The sequence below is a fragment of the Limulus polyphemus genome, unplaced genomic scaffold, assembly GCF_000517525.1.
Source record: "Limulus polyphemus unplaced genomic scaffold, Limulus_polyphemus-2.1.2 Scaffold248, whole genome shotgun sequence".
NCBI classification, from domain to species: Eukaryota; Metazoa; Arthropoda; class Merostomata; order Xiphosura; family Limulidae; genus Limulus; species Limulus polyphemus.
Window position 1 is genome coordinate 576,048 of NW_013665858.1, and position 26,529 is coordinate 602,576.

At 31.6% G+C, this 26,529-nt stretch overlaps 1 protein-coding gene across 6 annotated transcripts in view; it reads right to left on the reverse strand.

The window, feature by feature from the left end:
• LOC106478775 (protein retinal degeneration B-like) overlaps positions 1–26,529 on the reverse strand; it is a 108,805-nt gene that overhangs the window by 8,782 nt on the left and 73,494 nt on the right. For 5 of the 6 annotated variants that reach the window (XM_022382421.1, XM_013939338.2, XM_022382420.1 and 2 more), the window contains exons 11-20: positions 25,769–26,115; positions 23,618–23,787; positions 15,339–15,509; positions 14,183–14,341; positions 12,471–12,619; positions 8,359–8,475; positions 6,136–6,252; positions 3,665–3,813; positions 3,223–3,372; positions 946–1,129 (exon numbers count right to left, since the gene is read on the reverse strand). In XM_022382421.1, the coding sequence (XP_022238129.1) occupies positions 946–1,129; positions 3,223–3,372; positions 3,665–3,813; positions 6,136–6,252; positions 8,359–8,475; positions 12,471–12,619; positions 14,183–14,341; positions 15,339–15,509; positions 23,618–23,787; positions 25,769–26,115 (1,713 nt within the window). The remainder of the gene's footprint in view (positions 1–945; positions 1,130–3,222; positions 3,373–3,664; positions 3,814–6,135; positions 6,253–8,358; positions 8,476–12,470; positions 12,620–14,182; positions 14,342–15,338; positions 15,510–23,617; positions 23,788–25,768; positions 26,116–26,529) is intronic. The other variant, XM_022382423.1, reaches the window with a different exon arrangement.

Consider the following 26,529-nt stretch of genomic DNA (forward strand, 5'->3'; position numbering starts at 1 on the left):
TTATTTATGTATTTTAAATCTAGTCAATTTAACCATTTAAGGAGAAACATTTTGACATTACAAATGTGATGGACTGTGCTCACTGTTTCTAGGCAAGCTTTGCATAGGCTTATTATTGTACATGCATATCAAATCATGTGAACTAGATAATAATATTAGTTCAGTCTATTCTAAAATACAATAAACAATATTTTTCCAGTGAAAGAATTTAGTTTTGATGGAATAAATGATGATTTGGTATTATCAAGTTAGAGGGTTATTTTATGTATTTAAAACCTCAGTGTCTTTTGATGATATACTGGAAATTGAAGACATCAGAGTTCAATTAAATGTTTGAAGTGTGGTAAAAACCACAAAAATTCAAAAAACATTTTACAAAATACAACAAATCCACTATTTGAAACTGTAACTGCAAACTACCATGAAGCTGTTAGGCTTAACTTTTAGCAAATAACACAACAAACAATAATAAGTACTTTTAAAGAGGAAAAATGTGAGAAGTCATCATGATCCAACACTGATTGTAATTAATTTATTCTTACTGCATGAATACAGTAGTCCCTAATAAACTTTTTTATGATATACATACTTCCCAAAACCAATTAAGTTTAACACACAAACTAAGTTTATTACTTTGAAATAATTGTAATTAAAATAAAACTTAAATAATAGTTTTACCTATACAAGTACTTGTATTAGATTTCAATGCAATCATATTAAATTATGTTTCAATTGAGTATAAAAATCATCTCCATTACTTATAAAAACAATTATTATAAAGTTACAAACAGCATTCAACAAGCAATAAAATAAATGTGATCACATTTAGTATAAGATAGTTAGGATCATGTAATATTATTTAGAGAAAAGTGAACTTACATCCGATCACATTTAGTATAACATAGATAGGATCATGTAATATTATTTAGATAAAAGTGAACTTACATCTGTTTTCAAGTGTCGAAGGTATTCAGCTTTATGACGTAATGGATCAGTAGAGAGTCCCTCGGCAAAAGAAACCAGTCCATGAGGAAAATTATGTTGTGAGAGCCAGGATACCACTCTCTGTTGTTGCATGTCGGGACGGCCAGTAATATAGATAATCAGATATCCCAATTCTTGCCAATGTCTTGGTAAAATGTTAAAAGAAAAAGTGCCTATAGTGAGTTCAAACTATCTCTAAACAATGATTTGATACATCTTTTTGAGTTTTAAAATTTTCTGGCTTAATTTTAGTGTTGTCTTTAGGCTGAAAGTTTAATGAAAAAATTTATGCTATTTTTCTCTTTATTATTATTATTCATCATTAGAATTAATTTCTGATCAAAGCAATTGCTACTTACATAGATCAGAACTAAAAATGAACCCAGTAATGAATATAAATAATACACTATTTTTAACAGTAATGATAAAAATGCACTGATTCATCAGTTTGATAACCTTAGCTGTAAGTGATATTTTTGGCCATAATCCCAATAACATCTCACAAGATTTGGCCAGCTTAGGAGATTAAGGTTAGTTCTAAATTCAGATACTAAGCTAACAATACAAAATAATTCTTAGGCCTGTGTGGTTTTATAAAAATATGCTAAAAACTGTTATTTATCTAAAAAACAAGGCTTTTATAAGCTTTAACCATTCCCACATGATATAGCTGAATTCTAAGCAATATTTTATTATAATTGTTCACTTGTAAAATGTGTTTGCTTGTCTGTCAAAACTCTGCTTATATTTGTTTTGTGTTATTTCTTTCCTTTTTATTTAACAATAGCTGAATTGATTTCCCCAGAATGTAACCCAGGTTTATGCTTTCTCAAATTTTAGGCCTGAAATAATTTGCTCCATAGATGAGCCTGGCTCAAAACAGGTCAAATAATGCTAATCCTAGATTTTGAAGTAGAATAATACCATTTCTTTATATAAATGAACAGAAATAGAACTGGTAATGACAATGTTGAAAAAATATTTGAAAACCTCCTAGAAAATTTCTTGGCCTATAAAGTATTTATGATGACAAATATCAATAGCATATACATTTAGTGGTGCATCGTATTGTTGAATTTATCCATTATTCTAAAAAGTTAAAATACTGAGTCACAATGTTATAACAATATTTTAAAACATGTGGGAAGAAAAATAACCTTTCTAAAAAAGGAAACTTTTATTTTACAAAATCAATGTTTAATTTAACATATCCATTTTATATTAGTTTAAAGTTTGCTTGATTTCACGTTATGTTCTGGTTATATATAATAAGGAGCTTTCTTAAGATTTTCAATATTTTACCTGCACATCAGTTGGTGCAACAAGTAATTTCCATTTATAAAAGTAATCATTAATAAAAGTGGTTAATAATTATTTTAGTTCTAATGATCCCCATCAGTTAACTTTGAACACAACAAAAAAAAATTACAATGATGACTGTTTATCTGACAACAGGACATTCATATATAACATATCTTGAACAGTACTGTATTAATGCATAGGCCACCTAGGCCCGGGCCTAGAGCCCCAGCCATACAGGGGCTCCACCAGCCACTAAAGTAAAAAGTTATAGTTCATAAAACTAGCAGGATAGAGGCAAGTGTGAATTATTATTATGACTCCCCAATATTAACTGGGCCTAGGACCCCCACTAATATTATTATTATCATTATTATTACTTTTATTATTATTATGATTCCCCAATATTACCTGGGCCTAGGACCCCACTAATTCTTAATCTGACCCTAATCTTGAAATGTATTGAAAGTTGGAAATAATCATTCTTTAATTGAATGAACTATATATTTACATCCTGACACTGCTGGGTTTATATTAACTGTCCAAATGATAGAAAGTAGACTTTGAAATAACCTCATGTCTTAAATGCTCTTGTATTCTTTAGTAGTGAATATTTCAAGTCTGATGATCTATTAACGTTTGTTTCATAAAAAGCCACGTAAGGGCTATCTACACTAACCATTCCTAATTTTGGAGGGATAGATTAGAGGGAAATCAACTAGTGAACACCACCAACCACCAGCTCTTGGGCTACTCTTTTTATCAATGAAAAGTGGGATTGACTGTCACATTATAGCACCTCTCATGGCTGAAAGGGTGAGCACGTTTGGGGATAGGTTTGAATCTGTGACCCTCAGATGGAAAGTTAAGTGCCCTAACCATCAGGCCAATCTATTGATGACAAGAAGAGTTTTCTTTAAAGACTGAAAAAGAAATTACCGGACCACGTCCACAGCACCAGCTCGAACCTTAGGATCTCTTCCAGTGACAGACATACTGGCTGTGAAGGAACCATCAATACTAAAGACAATACATTCGGTTTTTGGTGGTACAACTGCCAGGAAAAAGTCAATAGAGGTGTGGTCTCCCCTACACAGATTGCACAGAAATTTGTTAGAAACAGTATACTTTGAAATACATAAATGCTTTAAGGTCATAAATTGAATAAATATAGATAAACCTATCACTTTGTTTATATTTTTCAGTATTGTTGGAAAGCCAAAAAGTTAGATAATTATTCATTTTAACATACCTGTACATTTAGTAATATTGGTTTGAATAACATCTCTATCTAAGCAGCACATGATGCCTTTACTTGTATTACAAATAATGATAACTTATTTGTATTAGATGAACCTTTAAGTGTGAACAGGAAGCTCACCTAACAACCATTTTGATGGGAAACACTCCATAACCCAAAGCTTTTTCTTTAGGAACAGTATAGGAGATTCTACCGTTCTTGTCTGATGACTCTGTCTTCAGGAAAGTCCACTCATATGAATGAGGATCTTTCATAATATGGATGTCAATCTATTCACAAACATTAAAATATTTATAACAAGTCATCATTGGCATACTTACAGCTCCAAATATAGCAAACTTTGTTAGCTTGTTTCTATCATTAATATACCCTATATGAGAAACACGAATCTCACTAACATATTTTAAAGTAATCTAATCTTATTATCATTCATTATTTTTAGCTACTGATTTCTTTATCTTGACTCCAACCATCATTTTAACAGCATTCTTCATAAGTTTCTTATTTACTCTTTTCTTTTTCAGAACAACAGAATGCTTATACCACAATATATTATTTAGCTATAAACTGTTTGATGACACCATTCCATACATACATGACACACTGAAAAAGTTTTGAATATTTAACATCTGTAACTGAGTTATGGTGTGCAGTCTCATATATAACTGAAATGCTGGAAAATAAAACATCACTTTTCTCCCTGGAGGAGAAGAAAATTGTTACAAATGACTTATTGCTGTAGAAGAACTTAAACTATATCTCTCTCAAATATGACTAAACATCTCTTGTCAGTACTTCCTTTTTAAAAGTCAAAAAGAAATCCAGATATTGTAGTGTAACAGAAATAAACACAGAATGACATATTAATAACATTCAAGTCCATATGTCATGCAGGATCAAATGCTTTTCCTACATTCAAAGTAATCACTGTTGTGATGGAAGTTTTGAGAATGAACCCATTAACAATAATCTCATGAAGACTAGTCAAGCTCTCTATAGTTTGATGATCTACAAAGAGGCTGTGTACATTATATTAAAATGATTTTTGCAGCCTTATCACATCACTGAAGTACATTTCGCTACATCTGGTCACACTCTATCTAACAACCATACATCTTAACTATAGCTCTACAGCCTAATTTTCACTACAAAAATCTTGATCATAAGGCTGTCATATCTGAAGCACACCATATGCTTGATTTCCTTTAACCATCTAGTGTATGAGGACGATGGTTTCCCAGTGCCTGTTTCAACAGGTCGATCACAGAAATGTATAAGCACTGTGTCTGGAGACTTGATTGGTATGTCTTCATATGGAATAGTGTAGATAACTATTTCATTCTCTAGCTGTTTGAGGTTGCAATAATTTAACAGAGGTATGATCTATCTTGGTAAACCCATATCCTATTGGCTTCATTTCCACATAGAAATACTTCTTGATTACTATATTCTATTCCTAGATTACTATTGCCTAGGACATATGGACAGGTTTGTCACTGACTTTTTGTTCATGTTTTATTCCTGTTACAAGATGCCACACTCTTCCTACAACAACAGGGGTATGACTTGTTGCAGGTTTGTTTCTGGATGGTCCTGGTGCCCCAATTTGATCTATATCCTTTGTTTTCCAGTGCCATTAAGTACAGATATTCCTGTCCCTGAAGTTCTAAATTCCCAACCTGAACACACTTTTATGATCTGAGTGTGTAAATATTTCGCACTGTTAAAATGTAAAAATGTAGTTCTTCACAAGTTCATTATGATTGTGGTTGACTATCCAAACTGTCATTAATGTAAACATTTGTCTGATGAGTTGGGCCAGATGTTGCTTAAAAGCATTTCCTTAACTTTATGTGAACAATATAAGAACTCGAGTTAAAATATTGTAGCAAGACTGAAGTGCTTTTTTTTTCATTTAGAAGTAACAAAAGTATAACTATTACATACAAACTGACAAATCACATAAGTTACATTTATAAAAAATATTAATGTAATTATTTAGTGTGATATTATGCAACCACAACCATTTTTATCGTTTGCACTAAAATACATTTCACTATGATCAACCAACCTACAAAGACATTTAACACATTTATGTTGCAAACGTCATCTTAACTTTAACTTTTCTCTGGTGTTATATTCCAGATGCAACCCCACAGCCAAAACATATGAAAGACCTGTAGAATGCATTTATATAAAATAAGTATATGCTAGGTAAAGGTACCGTTAAACTCACCATCTTTTTCTGCTTCATGAATTGAGGCTTGGATGTTAAGTGGAAATGAACTTTAGATCAGTATAACATTTATATGCGCACCTACACTGCATATAACTTTGTACTGGTTAACAGTTTAGGACACAAATCCCCAAGAAGTAATGCTCCTAAAAACTCAACCTATATCATGTTGAGTGACAAAAAGATTTATTTTATCCTCAATTTGTTTTTTGTTATCTTCCAAAATGAGCAAAATAAATTTGTTTCTTGTTCTTAACCTATCTTATATATAATGACAGAGATTACAGAATAATTTTTAACAATTAGAAAATTAAAAACAAACAGTAGAAAGATCAGCATTTCAAACTACAATGACCTTTTCTCCAGTTAAGGAAACCATGTCTAATGGACCATACAGGAATTTTGCAATTAAGGTCTGAGGATCCCCTTCCTTAACGATCACATCATTCGCACGATGATTAGCAGTCACATTCTAGAAAAATTATGAATAAAAAAATGTGAATAAACTACAAAACTTTTAAAAGTATACAAGTAAACTGCTGAGAAGTACAGTAAAAGAAACTTAACTATTATTGTGGAAATGATAAAAAGTTTTCATTACGTATAATGATTTTAAGAGAACTAACATAACTCGGAACAAATTATAATACCAGTTACGTACAGACTTGAATGCTTCAAACAATGAGTAGTAACAGATAAATGGTCAATTTATCATGAGTTGTATAATGTTTGTATTTTCATCATGTAGCAGTGACACAGAATCAGCACGTGGGTAAGGTTGAGAGAATTGCATCATTTTCAGCCATCCTGAATCTTACTAGGTTCTTAAATAAGATATTATTCAGATAATTATAATGTACACTTTTCTCTTAATTATTCTATATTGCACAGTACGTGGTGTTTGTATTTATACAGATATCATTTCACCATATTTGATGTTTGCTTAAGGTTACTGTCTTACAGGTAGAATCTCTAACCAAAAATTACTGTTCTTAAACAAATGACATGATGGATAAAATGATACTTGTGCCTGTCAGTACTATGGTTATCATCAAATTTCTATGACTATCAAACAACACTTGTATTGGTCTCCCACCATATTTCACTATAGGTTTTAATTAATATTACTTTTCTTCCATTCTTGCTAATAAGGTTAGAATGCATTGTTTCACCAGTTAAGTACCTTTGCTGTTAACGATATTTTTAACAGTAAACCCACAATATTTCACAAGATTTGGCCAGCTTAGGAGATTTAGGTTAGTCCTGATGCCATATACTAAGTTAATGATGCAAAGAAATCTCTGTAATAAAAGTATAACAATAGAAAATAAAAAATACAAATTTTAACTAATACATACGATTAATAAAAGTAAGACAAAAGACAGGGTACAGTACACTTCACTTATTGAAGACACAAACACTAATTATTAGCTTCAAATACTATTGCAGATTTAATGTTTATTAAATAATGTTGAATGTGATGCTGTTCTCGTCTCTGCCGTTAGATAAACTATCATTAACTGTTGCCATACAATTTGAATTCTGATGCCCATTTCAGCCCCTTTCTTTGGTTATCTCTCCTAAGCAATGCTTTATTTCAGTTTTTTTTTTGAAGGTGCACATCCATTAAGCCACTTTATACTAAAGGGTATCTTACTGTGCTGGAGGTAGCATTCACACCTGTACTTACATCTAGGCCATCTTCAAGATCTATACTGGATTGTTGCACAATGTAAAAAGCATACCCTGAGTTGCTTAATATCACTTTTGAAGAATTTGAGTTTTCTATCTTGATTGCTTCTATTATTAATAATACCCTCTTTCGTTTCCAGACAGCTCCTACTGAAATATGAAGTTTTGCTCAATTTATCATATGAAGTAGCCTTCACCAGCCAAACTTTTGATTTCTACACATTTATCATTTGGCACTTTTATTCTTGGAGCCATAAGGGCATTCACCACACTACTGCTGGGAATAATATGACTACGTGTACTTTTATAGGCATTATGCTGGTGTGGCACTGTCTGAATGAATGGATGACAGCCAATCAAAATATAAGCTGTTGACATATTACTACAATTTGGCAAAGTTTATTTTCATACAATACAGGAAGAACAGTCACATAATATTTGTATTTTATATCCATTCTATTAACTTTTTTAATAAGATTTAGAAAGCATGAAAAAGTTATAGCTTTTAAAGTTCTATACATTTCCCATCTTTAAAACAAAATATAAGAGCCTTTCTTCAGAAACATACATTCAATATTTTTTTGAAATTCTGAAATACATCTTCTGAATAAAATATTACTTTTTTTTCTTACATCAATTTACCAAATATATCCCAGGTATCTGAGAATTCAAGAATAGTTTATTCATAATTATTCTGGTCTTTCATAAAACACTCATATTTCAACTAAAAAAATATTTAGATGTCTTATTTTGTATCACTCTCTTACCATTTTTAATATTTCTTCTTAAAGTTCTTAATAAAAAAATTAGGTTAGTTCAACTGTACTAAAACATCCAATCTTCAGAGTCTAAATCAATTTAAACTCAGACTTAACCAGAATTTTACCTTAATCTTTATGGATGTTCTTTTTCTCAGCCATTTTTCTCGAGGCTGTGAAGGAATGAAGACTGATGCTTCCTTCTCATTTTCTCCTTGAAGTATTAATAGTTCTGATCTTACAACCTTTGAAAACATCCAAAGATAAATATATTTTTGTTGTGGTTTTCAATAAAAAAATTACATATTTCATTTAATATAAAGTGAAAAATGATGGAAAGTTATTTTTGATTTGATTTTATTACACTAACCTATGAGAACCAGTACATGTACAGGATAGTGTTTCTTAAATGAAAGAAATATATTTCTGAGAATATGAAGGGAAGTAACAAGATTGCAGCTAACATCAGAAATATACATACTAACTGATCAGAAACTCTTAACTTTGTCACATATAAGATAGTTGAATACAAGTTAATCGTGTTTTTATTTTCTTTCTCAAACTCACTGGGTCAAGAAATAAGATACATCAATTCTCTTGAAATGTTTTTCTTGCCAGATACCAATAATGAAAATATTAGAATATATATATCTTATTTGGACAACCTTTATATTATGCTAAATGTTACAATTTCAGAATTATTTAATAGCAGACATAAATTTTGTCATACAGAAAAAAAGTATGTGAATACATTTGAATCTACAATAAATCTTATTACTTTAGAATAGCATATAGCATATGTAGAAGGAAATGTTTCACAAAAAAAAACAACATACAAATTTAGAACTATAATTTTAAATACACTGAAAGTCACAAAGAGAAAAGATAGCATATGAAACAGTGATTTTTCTGACCAGTGATCACTAATTTCTGCTACATGTAGTACATAATTTTACATAAATGATATATAGTAAAATATAAATATGCCATTCATTGTAGAGGTTGTCCTGACTATAAAAAATTGCTTTAGTTACTATTTTCTAAGATGCTAGAAAATGTTAAAGGAGCTTTTCAGGTAGAGGGTTAATCAATACTGAGTGTCAGTCATACTTGAAATTAAATCATAAGAGAATAATGTTTATCATAGTATTTTAATTACATAAACAGAATCTGAGGTTATTAAAAATTAATGTTATGACTGGATACATGGTAATGTGTTCTGGCAATAAACATGCCTCAGATGTATTTGAAAAACATACAAATTGTAGATTCTCAAATATCCGTAACCACAATTTAACTTTTCTGATGTTTATTAGTTGCAATGTTCTCATTCTTTTATATTTTTTTAAGTATGAACATTAAAAGAACTTTTGAAAATGCAAACAAGTGTAAAATTGTTTTTATTATCAGGGTGACATTCTTGCCTTCTTAATTTTTTTCATAACTCACTACAATCTATTTTCATTATTGCTATAGAAAAATAGTTTTTATGAATTTGATCACATCTTTCCTTTAATTCTATCGCTACGGACTTTGTCAATTTGACGTAAAAATTTACCCCAAATTGATCTTTATAATTTCCACACTATGACTTCTAATATGTTTTGTGTATGTTCACGAAATTTAGCAAGCTTCCAGTAATCATTAAGGGTCTTGTGTAGACAAGAAATCAGAATTTGCAATAAAGTATATTCACTAAAAATGTTTGCATGAATATATGAATATAAGTGCAAAGTGATTTTCATGTTAAGAGTAAAAATACTTTTCTTCATCTGAAAAATCTCAAATTTCATTTATATAATCTCTAAAATCTCCTAAATAAATTTCAAATATTTTTTTAGTAAAACTTTATATTTTATCTGTTATTTTCTCTACCCTAATTCTATACAAGGTTGGTCAATTTAACTGACCTCTTAACCACCACAAAAAAATTCAAAATAAATCTAAATTACCCTTTTTTTCTTTCTAGAATGACTTGAAACTGTAAAATGAAACTATATTTGTTCATCATAAATAGTTTTAACCTCGTAACAATGTACATCTATTTCTACTTAAATTGAATTACTCTTTGAACTAATGTTCCCATAACACAAGTTGAAAATCTCTTGGTGAACATGTACCTGACATTACCCGACTGAATTACATCTTAACTAAATAATGCACCAAAGAACACAGTATAAAAAGCAGACAATATCTTGTAATTATCACAGTTTTTCTGGCTTTCTACCTATGTGACAAGATATGTTAAAAATTTAGCTAAGCTCTGAATGTGTTTTCTGTGGAAATAAAGTTTGAACTGGAAGCAAAATAGACAATTCTCTGTACAGAAAACAAAATAATATGATATGTCAATTGATAGATTAAAACCTTAGCTTTTTATTGTTATAAATAATATGGTATTAAGTGTAAGAAAGAACTATTGGCAATAAATTTTGTACTTTATGGAAGGGTGGTAAATAGATTAGAGAAGAGGGGACACCTAGAGAGAAAATGTCACAATTCTCATAGTACAAAAAACTGAGGATTTATTAACATATGTTGTATGAGCCAAGTGGAAGTCTTTGCAGTTGATCAAGAAATGCTAACACATTGTGCCTTTTTTTTGTTTTGCAATAACCTTGTGATAATTCTCATTGGCTGAAATGCAGCTATTTGGCACTACTTTTACTGAATTGACGATTCTGTTGACATCCAAGCCAAGAAAAATGTGGTAAGGAATAGTAAGGGAACTCTAATGTAGCAATTAAAATGCAAATTCAAGTATCTGCATTGTGGAATATGCTTCAAATGCAGCCGTTGTGGTTTTTCATGTGATGGATTATCCCCTGTAGTAAAAATATCTCAAAAGTGTGGTGAGAAGAAGTAAATCAAATTCCAGCTATTTTGTGGAGGAATTTACAGTTGATTGAGCATTACATCTACCACACAGTAAAAGTTATAGCCAAAAGTATAGAGATCGATTCAAGGATGATGATGTTGAAATGTTCAAGAAAAGATAAGCAGAATAAAATGGGCCCCAGGAAGAATGCTCGAAGAACTGCGATCTACATATCCTGATGATTTGATCTAACCAACACCATCCAACACAGAGATTTGTTAATGTATCACAGCCCTGACAGGAAAGTGCAAAAAACATGGTACCCTTGAAATTACTTCTTCCAGGGGAATAGAGCAATCTTGCAGAGACACGCTGATGTCCATTGTGTCTGAAATGATCTACACCATTACTCCTAAAAAATGCAGCCCGAGACCTCAAGTTGTGGTATAAAGACGATGTTTGCAACTACAATTTTCTAAGAGATGATCACCTGAAGTCATTAGTTTCTCAAAAGCAATTATAGCAAAAGAAGAAGAGTCAAACAGCTACAATCCTATAGTAATTGTATTACCATGCCTATGGTTTTATTATGCACATCCACTTCAAAACAAAATGACATAACTTTTGCAATATTTATTAAATTTTTGTAAAAAAAAGATAAGAGTTTCCTATTTCAAGATATGTCTAAATACCTGGTTTTCAACAGTTTCCACATTGGAAAACTTTTGGTAACCAACAACCCCATAGTAAAAAGACCTCCCTAAGATCATACGATTCATGTTAATATTGCCTTATAAAATTAAGAACTTAAATCTTATTTAATATTAAAATTTGGACTATTAGTTACATTTTGATGTCAAGTTTATTCGTATACCATGATAATAAAATACATGTACTTTTATTAATTTTTTAATGTAACTCAGTAAAACCTTGTGACATGCACAGAAAAGAATGCCCATAGTGAGAGGATTAACTGAGCCCCTCCCCAAGTCATCAATCAAACCCAAATGAAAAGATGAAGCCAAGGTTATATATACATCTTTACATTTCAACTACTTACTATCATGAGATAGTTGTGAGCATGGACGTGTAAGGAAAAAATAAAAGTGACAAAGTGTAAAAATTTTAGGTGTGAACATCATACTTTTATGTAGGACTGATATAGTCATCTTCAGTTATGTAATAAACTGTAAATTGATGAAAACACTAATCTTGTGATAAAATTTTATAACAAACAAATCAAGAAGTAAAACTGTGTAGTCTAACATGATTTTTTTATCATAAATATTAGGTCTATTGGTTTACAATACTTCTCCAGCTTTTGATGTTCAAAACAGTGGTTTTAAAAATTGTTACTCTAGTGAGGTACTAAATATTATTTTTCATCTGCAAAAATAAAAACCAATCATTTCCAACACATACCTGTCTAAGGATAAAAGCAATGACATCAGTGGATTCCCAGTAACTTGCATGAAAGAGGTGTGGAAGAACATTTGTTGGAAAGTTAGCAAGTCCTTCTGGACAATAAAGAGCAAAGTCCAGCCGTTTTGTTCCCCACCACTTCTGTGTCACTATGTGACATGATAAAACAGCAGTAAATTTAACAGGTTATAAAAAATTATGATAAATAAAAAAAAAGCTTCAAAAAGAAAGAATATTAAAATATTATTATACATTGATGTGGATAACATAAAAATTCAACTGCACTTAATGTGATAGAATTGTATAAAAAAACAGCATGTCATAGTTATCAGTACAGAACTTTAGAATGTAATTCATACCATGCATACAAGAATTTTTAAACATTACCGTATCTTGCAATGAAAAATAAATTTAAACCCTGTTTGTAGTTAAAAGACATGCATGTTAAAGTAATATTATAAATTGATGCATAAAATTATAGTTTTAGTTAAAATGATTAATAAATTTAAAATATAACTTGAAAAATGAACTTGATGAAGAGTCAAAAGGCACAATAAATATGTATCTGAAGAATGAAAATTTGTGTTAAAAATAGATCCAAAGAACAGAGAATGTGAAACAAAGTAAGTTTATACAAGTTTAATATTCTTTAATGTTTGAAAATAGAAAAGACATTATTCTGGATATAGAGGCAATTTTATTGTCTTTAAGAGTCTGTATTATTTTCCACTGAAACTAATAAAAAATTAAAAAATTCTAATTCTAAGCTTTTTTAAATTAATGACCCCATGGTTGTTAGTTAGTTTTACATGATGAAAATTAAGAAGTATAAAATAAAATACTCTAAAATCTTTCTTTTTTTTTTTTCACTTATTAAAATTTCATGTATAATAATTTTGATTTTGACTTTAAACATCAATAAACCATTATTTCTTTTCTGCTCAGACATTTCTAGACATTTTAATAAAAATCTTCTCTAGAAATAAATCTGATCATTACTTAATTGAGACCCCTGCAGTACCAATTGAAAGCCAGTTTAAAAATTTAATTTTGCTTTCAGATATTTTTATATCAGACTTAATAATGAAGCTATGAAATATTTCACGTGGTAAGGATTCTTAGAAATATATTTCATCAATACTTCGATCAAACATGCTACAGAAATTCTGCAGTACGAAAGAACTACGGATGTGGTGTTCATAGCCACTAGTATGGTCAGTTGTAATAGAAAATTAGTTTTTAGACTTCCCTCAATGCTACTTTGAAAATATGTGTTAGAATCGAGAAACTTGGAATAGATATAAGTCTTACATAATGTCACTAGATCCTAAAACTGAATCTAAAATGCAAGACAGGTTTAAAGAAAAAATAGGCTTTCTTAATAACTAATTTTGTTCTCTTTTCTACTGATACAAATGACTGAAGTATATTATTATAACATTTGTACATTTTTAAGTTATCGTAGAATATTCACTTACTTCCAAACTCAAAACTAGAAGGAACATATTCATTAGTAGATAAAAGTTTTTGCTCTTATATACGAAACTTTTAACCGTTAGGAATAATTTAATAAAGTTTTGCTGCCTTACATATGGCCTTTGATTGTTCAATCTGAATTTCTTTCATCTCTTAGATAGGCATGCCAGGAAAAAGGGGACTTCAAAAAAAGAATAAATTTTAGCAAAGAAATAGACATATCAGCAGGTGCTCACATGTAGATATGGTTGCAAGAGGCACTGCTTCACTGATGCCAGACATTGTGCTGGTGATGCTAGCCTCACTGGTTCGCCTACCCATTGTACTATACATACACTGGGAGACAGCGAAGCCACCATCAGTAAACAAGTGAGCGTGACTTTGAATATACTCCACTAGAGAAAAAAAGAGAGAGGCATAGACATAAAAGAAAGGGGAAAAAAAGGGATTAATAACACATATCAACAAGTTTCACATACATGTGTTAACACCAATAGATTCAGTAAACCATTTGATCACTCTGTACTGTTACAACTTATTCTTGAAAGAAAGGCAAAGTAAATTTAAAAGTTAATAGAATGAAATTGTATCCAAATGATAGTATTAATCTTGAACAATCTAAATATTAGTAAAAATGGTCTACTAAATACAAAGAAATAGAAAAAATATATAACAGGCAATTAATATATCTAAATATTGAGTTTGATATAACGATTATAAGCATCCATTGAAAAATAAAATGTATTAGTATTCTAACATTGAGTTTTTTGACACATTGACAATAAAATAGAAATTTATAATTAAATAGAAATCAATATGTTCATCAAGCAATATCAGTACAATATCAACACATAAACTTACTCTATATCTGTAAGCTTCAAAATCTTCCAATAACATATAAAAATTAGATATTGTGATTTGATAAATTCTGATAGTTACATATATTTCAGTAGCACATGCTTTGGAAAAACTTCAATACATATCTTTAAAAGTTTTCTTAAAGAACTTTTTTACCACATTTACAGTTGGTTATTTACGTGGAACAAAATTATATGCATACAAAGAGAATTTCTTCCATTAATATAAGATAAAAATGACATATACATATTATTCAAAGTGAATAGTCGGTTTAAAGAGCTAAACAGTACTTAAGCTTTCAAAAAAACTGAAAATATTATTTAAAGTATTTACAATGAAATCTGGTACCACACATATATGTATATAAAAAGAGACATGAAAGAAATGACAGTTATTTTGGATACGTTAAACAAGAGGTTACTGAAAATATTACTCCAAATAAACAGTACAATTAGATGTAAGTTTGATGCTGAATAAATTTAAAACAAAGTGAAGTATTATTATTATTATTTTAGAAATATCAATAATAGTTACACAGGTGGAATGGTTGACCATCTCCAAGAGGATACTTCTGATATCTTGCAACATTAACTGGTGGTAACTGAGAGAATCTAGCACTCAGGAGAGGCTCAATTCGAACAGCTGAAGGATCAGTTGGATGAAACAGGTTATACACCTGGTTGCAAGATGGTCGAGGAGGTGGAACTGAAGCATTAACATAAAAGAGTTAAAGACCTGAATCAAATATATGACTTCTACTGTAGATGTCTAAACTAAACATTTAGATAATATTCTTCCATAAAGAAATATATTTAACTAATCATAAAAGTTGATTAGCTTTTTACTTGCAGTGTTTAATAATGGTTGGAGATGGCTTGAATAGGCAATGAAGAAAACTTTAATATAAGTTTAACATAACGCCAAATGTACAACATTTCGACAAGGTTTTGTCATCATCAGGTACCTTGTCAAAACACTGTACATTTGCTGTTATGTTAAACTTATATTAAAGTTTTTCTTCATTACCCATTCAAGCCGTCTCCAACCATTATTAGTCTCAAAGTGGGTTCCTTGTCATCGAACATGCAGTGTTTGTACAACGAAAATGTAGGCTAAGAAAATTTTTAATCATCTTTAATAAAGAAACTCTACCCGTGTCCAAAAAATTAGAACTTTATACAATGAATACTTTAAATATTTTTAAATTATATTATATTATATATTATATTATTATTATTATATTATATTTAAATACTATGAATATTTTAAATGATAAAATAAAACATGAAACAGAAATCATTTTATTTTTAATAACATTGAGGGTTGAAAACAAGTTACTTTCATCAGAAATGACTAACGTAATATTAATAATACTTTTTTGTAACATTTCAAACGTTCAATAGCAATCTTTTGTTTTTTGTTTCTGACGTTCATGAAAGTTTGCTTTAACACTTTCAAGAGATGAGCATCTTTGTCTCTGTTTACAAGGATCTTTGTCAAAATATTAATTTTTAGGCTAACTTTTACTTTACATATTCTAAAGCTATATCTCCTTTTGAAAATTGCAAAAGTTTTTGAGACACGGTATACTTTCTCTGTCATCTACACAGTTTTCAGCAGTGGCAGTAAGGAAGGGTTGATTTTTTATTGCTGAAAGTTAAAATTTTCCTAAACTGAAAATGTATTTCTGATAGATACTTACCTCTACTCACAAAAAGCTTTCTTGACTAGCCTGGCAGTATCTGGAATTGTACATAAGGTCTGCAGTAGGAAGAGCCACAAGGTGATAGACATCAAACATGGTCACAAAACATACAGTGACAATTTTAAGATTAAGTATACCCACCTGTTGATGCCACCCAGGGAAGACTGAATAGGGCAGCCAAGGAGAAAATAAGGTGATGGATCTGATGGGAAAAAAAGATGACAAACATCCAGAGAAAGGGAAAAATATGCCAGGCAAATTCACTGGTGAATCCAACCCGTAAGGGGAATGGGAGAAAAGTCACAGGAAAAAGTAGGATTCCAGTGAAGAAACAAATGGACCCAGGAACCACAGAAGGATGCAGTGCATATTATATACCATATAAGGGCCATGATCAAGTAAAATAGTAGGTCAGGATCGTAACAGTCCAAAACATGGGAGATGGAGGGAAGGGTATGAAGAGTAAAATCAGAATTACTCTCCCGAGCAGCAGAAGTCTTGTGCATAAAGTAGCGGTCAGGAACTATGGAACAAAACACTGCAAACCCCAATTGCAAACATTTCAGAAAGATGGTGACCACATGCCAACAATATGAAGAACAGGGTTGGCAAAGAAAAGTCATATAACAAATATGATGACAAACGTTCATATGGAGGTCAAGTAAGAGCATGAAGGACAACAATGAGGATCTATTACTTGAGAGAAGCTGGGTGTGGAGGACGAACAATGGAGAATGAGCAAAATAACATAGACAGTACATGAGATTGGAACACAGAGGCAAATTCAGTAAACTGAAAAATGGAAGACAAAAACACCCTATAACCTCCAACAAAAGAAACCAATAGGTCCACTCATAAAGCCAAGTGAAAAAGCATGGCAATGGAGGAATGGTAGGATGAGAAGGATGACAATCTATGTGTATAAACCAAACAATGTTAAGTATACCACCTACACTAGTAAACTGAGAAAGTGGAAGGATGACATGGATGGGAAACCAAGGAAGATAAATGCTTGGAAAGTCGTGGCCTTCAGGCGAGGGACCAGACAAAAGCCACACATGAAAACAGAGATGATGTGTATGGATGGATGATGCACTCCAGAGTGTGGCTGAGGAAGGTGTGTGGGAAATGAAAGCAGAGACAGGGGAGGCAACACCAAAAGTTGTCACGGAAGTGGAAACCATGTCAGAGCTGGCCAATATGGTGCCACCAGCAGAACTCGACATGGAGTGGTCTGAACTACTGAAAGAACATGAGGAAGAAGATGAAGATGAGGGTAACCATAGAGGTAACAACCTGTTCAATCCTCACTGAGAGCATCCACTGCTCTCACCAATAGATGAGGAACAGGAGACCAAAAATGGGGCAGGTGTGTATCAAAATGAAAGGCAAAAGTGTCCAAAGCAGGGACACCCCAAAGTGCACACAACTCCTGAAAAATGAGAGAATCCAAAGACTAACCTGTCAGTATGGGATAACTGATCTGTGAACAGATCAGGGTACCCATAATAAGACATGCCAACAAAGTGATATTATGGCAGTGGGCCCAATATAGAAGATCCAAAATTTGAAAATAAAGGTCTCTTGATCAGTTGCCCCCATACCTGGTGATAGAGGACACTACTGTGGAATTGTCAGAGTGGATCATCATCACCTGGTCTTGAAGAGCCAGTAAGAAGTTAAGTTCTGCCCGCCGAACAGCAAGAAGGTCCAAGAGATTGATATGGAGAATGGATTCAAAAAGAGTTCCCCCACCCCAAAACCTCCTGAGTGTCAAGAAATACAACCCCAATGGAAAGAGAAGCATCCATAAAAAGGTGACAATCCAGACGAGGAGGAGGAACAGGAAACCCCACAGTAATATTGGTCCAAACTAACCACTAGTCAAACATAGACTGTAAGTGAGGGGAAAAGGTAAGAAGAGCATCTAAGGGAACCCGAACAAGGCATCATTGGTCAATCAAAACCCACTGAAAATGGTGCATGTGGGCATGACCAAGAGGAATGAGGGCTTCGCGAGGCAGAACCTCATGTGCAGAAGGAAAGGGAGAATAGGAGATTTTGCATCTGAGACATTTCATAGCTCTCAACTGAAGAAGAGAAAGCTGGTTCTGACAGAGAAATGAGGTGAAAAACACACCAAAGAAAGTCAGAAACCAAGTATGTTTGAAGAATGACTTCCCCACCCAGGCATCTTTCTGAAGAAGAAACTGAGTATGTACGGCAGAGTTGGCCTGTGAGGAAGCTGGAAGTAGCCAGTCATCCATGTAAAGGTGTAAACAAAGGCCCTGAGAAAAAAGCAGTTGAGAAAAAGTCTAGACCACTAAGCAGAATACATAGGGAGCTGAGGCAAGTCTGAACGGAAAAGCCCAAAACTGAAACACACACCCACAATGTACAAAACAAGAAAAAATGCCTGGATGTGGGGAGATGGGAATATGTAGATATGCATCTGACACATTGAACTACTTCATCCACAAACCAGGAGTGAAAACCCAACAAAGAGTTAAGTATGACTCCATGATGAATTTGAAAATGATGAGGAAGTGGTCCAGAGATAATAAACCAAAAACAAGGTTCCAATCTCCAGTCATTTTGGTAACAACAAAAAAGAGACTAGAAGGATCTCCTCTTCGATGGTACTATTGAAAAGTTCCAAGCCACTTCTGAATGATTTTGACAAGAAACAGGATCCCACTGAGGGAGGAAAGAAATCGGACAGTGAGACAATGGGAACATGAATGGACACGGAGTTATGTAGATGGGCTGAAATAACCCTGGACTCCAAAGAGTTGGGAAAACACCCAAACACCTCTTGATGTACAAATAAAAGATGCCATGTGCAATTCATGCAATAACGAGGAGGGTAAATGAACTCTAAGTAAGACAGTATCCCAACCTAGAAGAACCCAACAGCAGAGCAGCCCCGCCTGTTAAATGAGGGGCAAAGAGGAAAGCCATACTATGAGAGCAAAAATAAAAAAAAATAGACTAGATGCTATCCTAGGGGATTAATCTTTGGGTTGTTCTTTAGTTTTCTCTCCTTACCCAGATATTGGAGTTCTTGTTTATCATTTTGGGGAACATTTGCTTTAAGGGGATTGATACACATTGTCCCTTACATGCAGTGGCCTATCATGTTTTCACTTTTATAGTTCCAACTACCCAAAATTAAACTTATACCTATTGTAATTGTTGTTCCTATGTGGGGTTTGGACCTTGATACTTTGATCCATTTTCCCTACCACCCTTTTCCCGGATACTTCTTACGATATTCACTATTATCTGTGCATTATCTTCCCTTCACTTTTTGGTTGAGGCTATTCATCTATCTCATTAAGAATTTTCTGTTGATCATGGGGTAGAATCTTAAAGGAAAACAGGAAACAAAGACAAAATACAACATACCTGATTTATCAAGTCTATAAAGGGAGAAGGAGGCTGCCCAAAGTCACATCCACCCATACAGACAAAACTAGACACTAGTATGATAGGACACTTATAAAGTTATTCATAATGTCGCCTGAAATTATACAATACTCTAAAGGATCATGGCCGTCACATCAGTGGCCAATAACTGTGGTACTGTAGCATTAAAAGCAGAACAAAAAGTAGAAAAAGGAGAGTAGATAATGAAAATAAATCATGATTCTCCATAAAAAAAATGGACAATAACTGAAGTAGAAAAATACATGGAAGTAAAAATGCATGGATATAATAACTAAGTCGCAAGTGAAAACAAACGCGTTTGCACAGTAAGACTGCCAATCGAGAAATGATTAACAAGTGCATGATTAAAAGGGTGCTAGTGTTGCACTCCTATTGGTGGAGGGTTGCTACATGATCACTTACATGTTGATATGCAGAAAGAGATGGGAGTTTCAAGTCTAGTGATGAGCAAAAACTTTGCACCGATAGAGAGCAGTACTAGCCAAGAAAGCTTTCTGTGAGAGAGGGCGAGATATTGTATCAGAATATTTTATTTAAGTGCTTCTTCCAGTATCATGTATACAATATATAACAGTGTTTTCACAGATATAGCCTGTGGTAAACATTAAAGGGTGTATTCATTTATAGTTTATGAGGGCCTTGTATCATATCTGTATCAAATCTTCAGATTTGTTTTTTACTTCTTTTCAAATAAAGCACACATGCAAATCAGCACTAGTTTAATCCCTTTCATCTATAATTCTCTTGAAGATAAAATTATCTTTCTTTTTGTTTTTGACTTTATAATCTAGCTCTATTTTTTCTTTGATTTTTGGCTGTAAAATCACTTATTATTTTTCTGGGATGGATACCAGGTTGGTTAGTGAGAGGAAGGAGAAAGCATGTACTGAAAAATAAAGAGCAATATGATTTCCTTAATACTTCACTTTTAGGAATGGAAAGCTTTTGTTTTTTCTTCTTTAACAAATAAAATACATAATTCCTGGGTAAATGGAATTAAGATACTACAGAAAATCTTCTACTTCCATTTCTTGCCAAACAGGTGACATCTCCTTGCTTTCTTTTTTTTCACTAAGAGCTTTTACATTTGTTGAATAATAAAGCAATACTTACAAATGCCTACATATGTATATGTTAGTCACATGAAAGAAAACTTACTGATACCCATACTTTCATAACAATGTATATGTACAGACAAAAATTTCCAAAATAATGCCTTCTAAAAACATATAAAACTTATCCAGATGTCATATTATTACATCACTATACAGGGATCAAAATATTACATTCCTACATTCCCAAGGAATTAAACTTTGCTTGAGGAATTTCATCTTATTAGTTGGCTTTCCCAATCAGGACTGCATGTTCCATCCCTATTCCTTTAGTTATGACCAATGAAGGCGAACATATTGCATGGATTAAATAAAAAAAAACAATTCATGAGGAAATGCAACTTTACATGAAGGAATGTAATATTTCTGATAGCTTTCCTTCGAGTGAGTGTAATTTTATTTCATTATTTCTATCCCTGCTATAGCTAGGCTGATAAGAGCTGATTTAACTTCAAGTTGCAGTACTCAGGTTGTGATGACAGTATGCAATTTCTTATCCAACCGAAACAAGTGTGTTTCATATTTAAATTATAAAAGTCAAACTATGTTCAAAAAGAGGGAATAGTGTTTCAAGACAGAAGGATGTCCTCTTTTTTTTTAGGCTATTATTCTCTTATAGCATCCTCTGAATAATTCTAAAGCTTCCTTTAAGGAATGCTTGTATGTAGAGACATAATTTCTACAAAAACTACAAACTACAATTGTATAAAAACTACAATTTCTTTGTTACTGAGAGTGACATCTTTTGCTCCTGTGATGTAACCTTACCATCACAGCTGACACTATAAAAACTGGTGTTCCTGAATGGGTTTAATACATCAACAGATCACTGCAAATATAATGGATAGTTTAGCTTTTTGAGTTTAGTATCCATATATTCTGGCACCATGTTTGATTTCTTTTTTATTTATTTTCTGCGTTAAGCAATATAATTAGTTTTATAATAGTTGCAGGAGATGGGTGAGAACTAAAAAGTTTTGCAAGCATTGCTTTATTTAAATAGTTTTCCATTTTCTTGGTTAGTCTTTATCAATTGGAAGTATGATGAGGGTTTGTCATTCATCAGTATGCTAACATCTTCAATAGTATCATAACTGAAGTTTGAAGGTAGTTATTTTAAATTTCGAATTATTATATTTGTCACTGGGATCCCAGCATCATCTGTGTCTTTTGAACGTAATTTTTAACTGACGATTATACATTGCCAACCATGTCTTCTACTGAGAAATATTTTGGAACTGGACTAAAATTTCAACCTAAAAGCTTCTTTTTAAAATTTTGATAGAAATCTGCTTCCCACTGACATTATCTTGTACATACAACAACTGCTGTGGTGTGAACACCTTTTCTAAGCTAGCAGTGCTTTGTCATAATTAATATACTTGTCATAATACATTAGTATTAGGCCTATTGTATTTTTAACACTACATTCTTTATTCAGTCCCTTTGGGTTTTTCAAGAAGAAAAAGAGTGTATAATACTATTTCAAACATACAGTGTTTGCCATATCCATTGACAATCATGTTTCACTGAATACAGAGCTTATCAGACTGGCTGGGATACAACAAACACAGTAGATCAGAACACTATTTATATAAGCCATTTGTTACAACAACAATTGTTATAGTGTGAATGCCTTTTACAAGTTTTTGAAGAACTATTACAATTAACTATACTTGCCATAAGACATTATTATTAGGCCTATTATTGTTATAACACTACATTCTTTATTTGGTTCCTTAGGATATTTCCAGAAAAAGAAGAGTATAGAATAGTATTTCCACCACACTATGTCTGCCATAATCATGACTAACTATAATGTCTTTTACATAATTATATTTTTAAACTGTTTATATTCAATTCTTAGAACCACACATAGTTTTATTTGAAATTATTTTTGACTTTTGTCTGAAATTATCCTAAGTAATATGTTATATGAACTAACCATGAAAGTGCTTGGAGCGTTAGAAAATTTTTTAACTCGTCAGAAAATGTCACTGTTTTAAACGGAATTTGAATTAGGTTTTTGTATCTCTTAAGTATTTCTTCCTTCAGATATGTCTGAGGTGAAAATCTGAAATGATAAGGTAGGGTGTAAGGTTTTTTTGAATCAGCATAAGTAATCTATATGAGACCTAGTTCTTGCATAACCTATAATGATAATTTCATAATGATTACTTGCTTAATATGTTTATGGCTGTATCTGTTTAAGGGTAGTGAATGTTCACATGATCAAAATGTTTACTTCTAATAAAGGGTTTAAAATCATTGGTGTGGGTAGCATATCTCATTTAAAAATTCATTACCACTTGACTATTAAAGATACTTATTGATACTTTTGTGCTGATAGTTACTTATTGTATTGTTATGATAGTGTTCTTTGCATAGACTTAACTAAATTACATACAACAAAAAATTAATTATAGGTACATTCACTAAATTTAGGCAAAATTTCATAAAACACCAAAGGTTTCAATATTATAAATTATGCACTATTATTTTTTTAAAAAGGTTTGTTCAAACATTACTACTTCTTTTGAACCTACTATTTTTGTCATCTAATGATAGCATCTTTCTGTAAGCCATCACCATCCCTAAAGGACAGCCAAACATGAAGAAATCACAAACTTCGAAATCCAGCTTGTTATGAGTGCTATAATCACTACAAGCAGAGCTGCAACGACGAGGTAGAGGAGCTGAGAGAAGTCTGGTATAGCTAAGGAAGAGTCAAAACAAGTTTATTCAATAAAAATAACAGACTGTTTATAGCAGTACTTTATTTGAATGAAACTGACTTGAGGGAATAAAACCACGAAGAAAATAAGAAGGCATCTATAAAAGAATATTTTAATTTTTCACATTAGATCTATATCCTTAGATGAAGTTGAAAAATTAGCTGTTAAGCAATTCAACTATTTTAATGGCTAGAATGTAGCAATACTAAATAGCTCCGTTTATTATTGACACCGACTGTTATTAAATTCACTTGAGAAGAGAATAATATGTGAATGAAAAACTATCATATGTTTTGAACAGCTTCAAAGATTTAACATGATTATTTTATTTCATTTAAGTTTCAGAAAAAGTTTGCAAACACATTTTTTTTATAGTGAAAAAGTGATGAAAAGGTTTTAAAATGTAAAAATAAAGAAATGATTAAACACAAATTATTCAAAATCTGGAATTTCTTTTTTGTGTCTCATAGTAATTGAGTTTCTATTACACAATTAAAAGGAATAAAAATGGACCTATATAGGAAAACTACAAACATCAGCCAATTTAAATTAATAATAGACTTCAAGGCAAGGAACAATAATGGATTAAGCATAACCTAATGTCATGATAATGATATGGGAATTTCTTTATGTCTTAACCCTTATATATTTCATCAGCTACTAGGTATCACACTTTTCTCTACATAATAATAATTACATAATTATTACTTAATTCCTTAGTTTTTCCAACATATGGATCTATAAAGAGTTAAATGTCACAGTTTGGCTGCCATATTATTAACACTGATTAAACAAAGTGTGTGAGCTATTAACATTATTTTCACAGAAATATATATGAGATATATTTAATTATTTTTCAACATTTTCCAATGTTAAAAGTTATCTTCTGGACTCATTTAACAATGATCGAACATTCTATTGTAAACTAAATAATTAGTTCTTACACTGCATTATAGATAAAAGGCATTTATAAAGACATGAAACAATGGGTGGGGAGCCCACCAAAGATTATGAAAACTTTGTATATATAAAAAAAATATTGATGTAAAAGAAAATGGTAAAATAAGACAGGAACTGAATGCATGTGAACAACGTGTTAACATAAATAGTAATAGATCATTCACCATTATAAAAAAATGACACAATGTATTATATACACAATAACTGAGAAAACATTTATAATATGTTCAAGTTATATTGTAAACTTATAAAAAGAAGTTGATTACAAAGAGAGAAGTTGAAAACTTGCTTAGTAAACACTAAAGTTAAAAATACAAATCTGATTGAGTTATTGTTCATTTTTAGCATTAATCTACCCATGTTAAAAACTTAAAACAGAAAATTTGCTAATTTTTGAGAAAGACATCTTCTAAACGTTTTCAAGTGAAATCTTGATTTTGTAGTTAGCTCTAGAGAAAGAAAACAGTTCAGTAATCACTGTCAAAGGCTTAGCTTTCTTGCTGTTGTTGAGACATGTTTCATATTAAGTTTCTCAAATGTGTTTTTAAGTTGCAAGAGGAGAAACATAATTCCCAAAATTGAAAATGATAAAGGTCTATAAAGTTTGATAGGTCAAAAAAGATTGAAAGGCAGAAGTTCTGCCATTGGGCAGGAATGGGTTAGAAAAATCAACTTAAAAAAATATCAATGAAACCTACTTTGAGCAAAAAAACACGTATGAGAAGTTTCAACTAATAGTAACTGTAACCACTAAATAAATTATCATATCACATACCCTTTGAAAATATTCTTTAACATTAGATAATTATGTGATGAAATGAAGGGCTACAGAATTGAGAAAAGAAATGAAATTCTTATACATATATGCAACAGTGGAAGAAGGGTATGCAGAGCCAAAGGAAAAATTTACTCCTGGGCCTTTCACACCTTTGCTATGCTACTGCAATTTTATGAACAAAACTCAAACAACATGTAACTGTTGACAATCATCAGGTAACTTACGAGACAGCATCATAGAAAGTTGAATCGGCATCTTGAGGGTGAGAATAAGATTTCCTGTAAGCTCTGGCACTGCTTGTTGCAAAAGCTGTTTCCCTGCTCCTTGTTACCTCAGTAACATCCTCCCCATCTTCATTACCACTGCCATCACCGATAGAAATTGAAGGATTAGGCCTATTACTAATGTAGCTGGGGCTTTGAGGTCTATAACGGACTTCTATACTTTTGGGGTGAGTGGGTTCTACTTCAGCAATACTACTTTCACTTCCATAGCGACTATTTAGCTGTGATGTTCGGCATAAAGCATCATAGGCTAACACTGCTCCCATACTATCTCCAATGACAAATACCTAGAGAAAGCACACACAAAAAAACATAATCTATCTGTATAAAATAAATACTAAATAGGTTATTTTTATTAACTCAATTTGCAAATATTAACTCCAGCAAAACCTTTTGAAAGTCTAATCTTGTTTATACTCTAACCTAAAAAAATAAAAATATTTATTTATTTATTTGTAGGATACAAAAAATATAAATAACTAAAATCATTTACTGCAGCTAACAACAGAAGTACAAGTTTGAGTTACTTTGTATTTATGTACTGTATTTAAAATATAAATATTTTCATACAAATATATAGTACACACAAGTAAATCTGAATACATATAAAGAAGGTAAAATTTATAATAAGGCGCATCTTATTTAACTGTATCTGTTTACAGAATATAATAATATTCTATTGGGACACTGTGTAATTATTA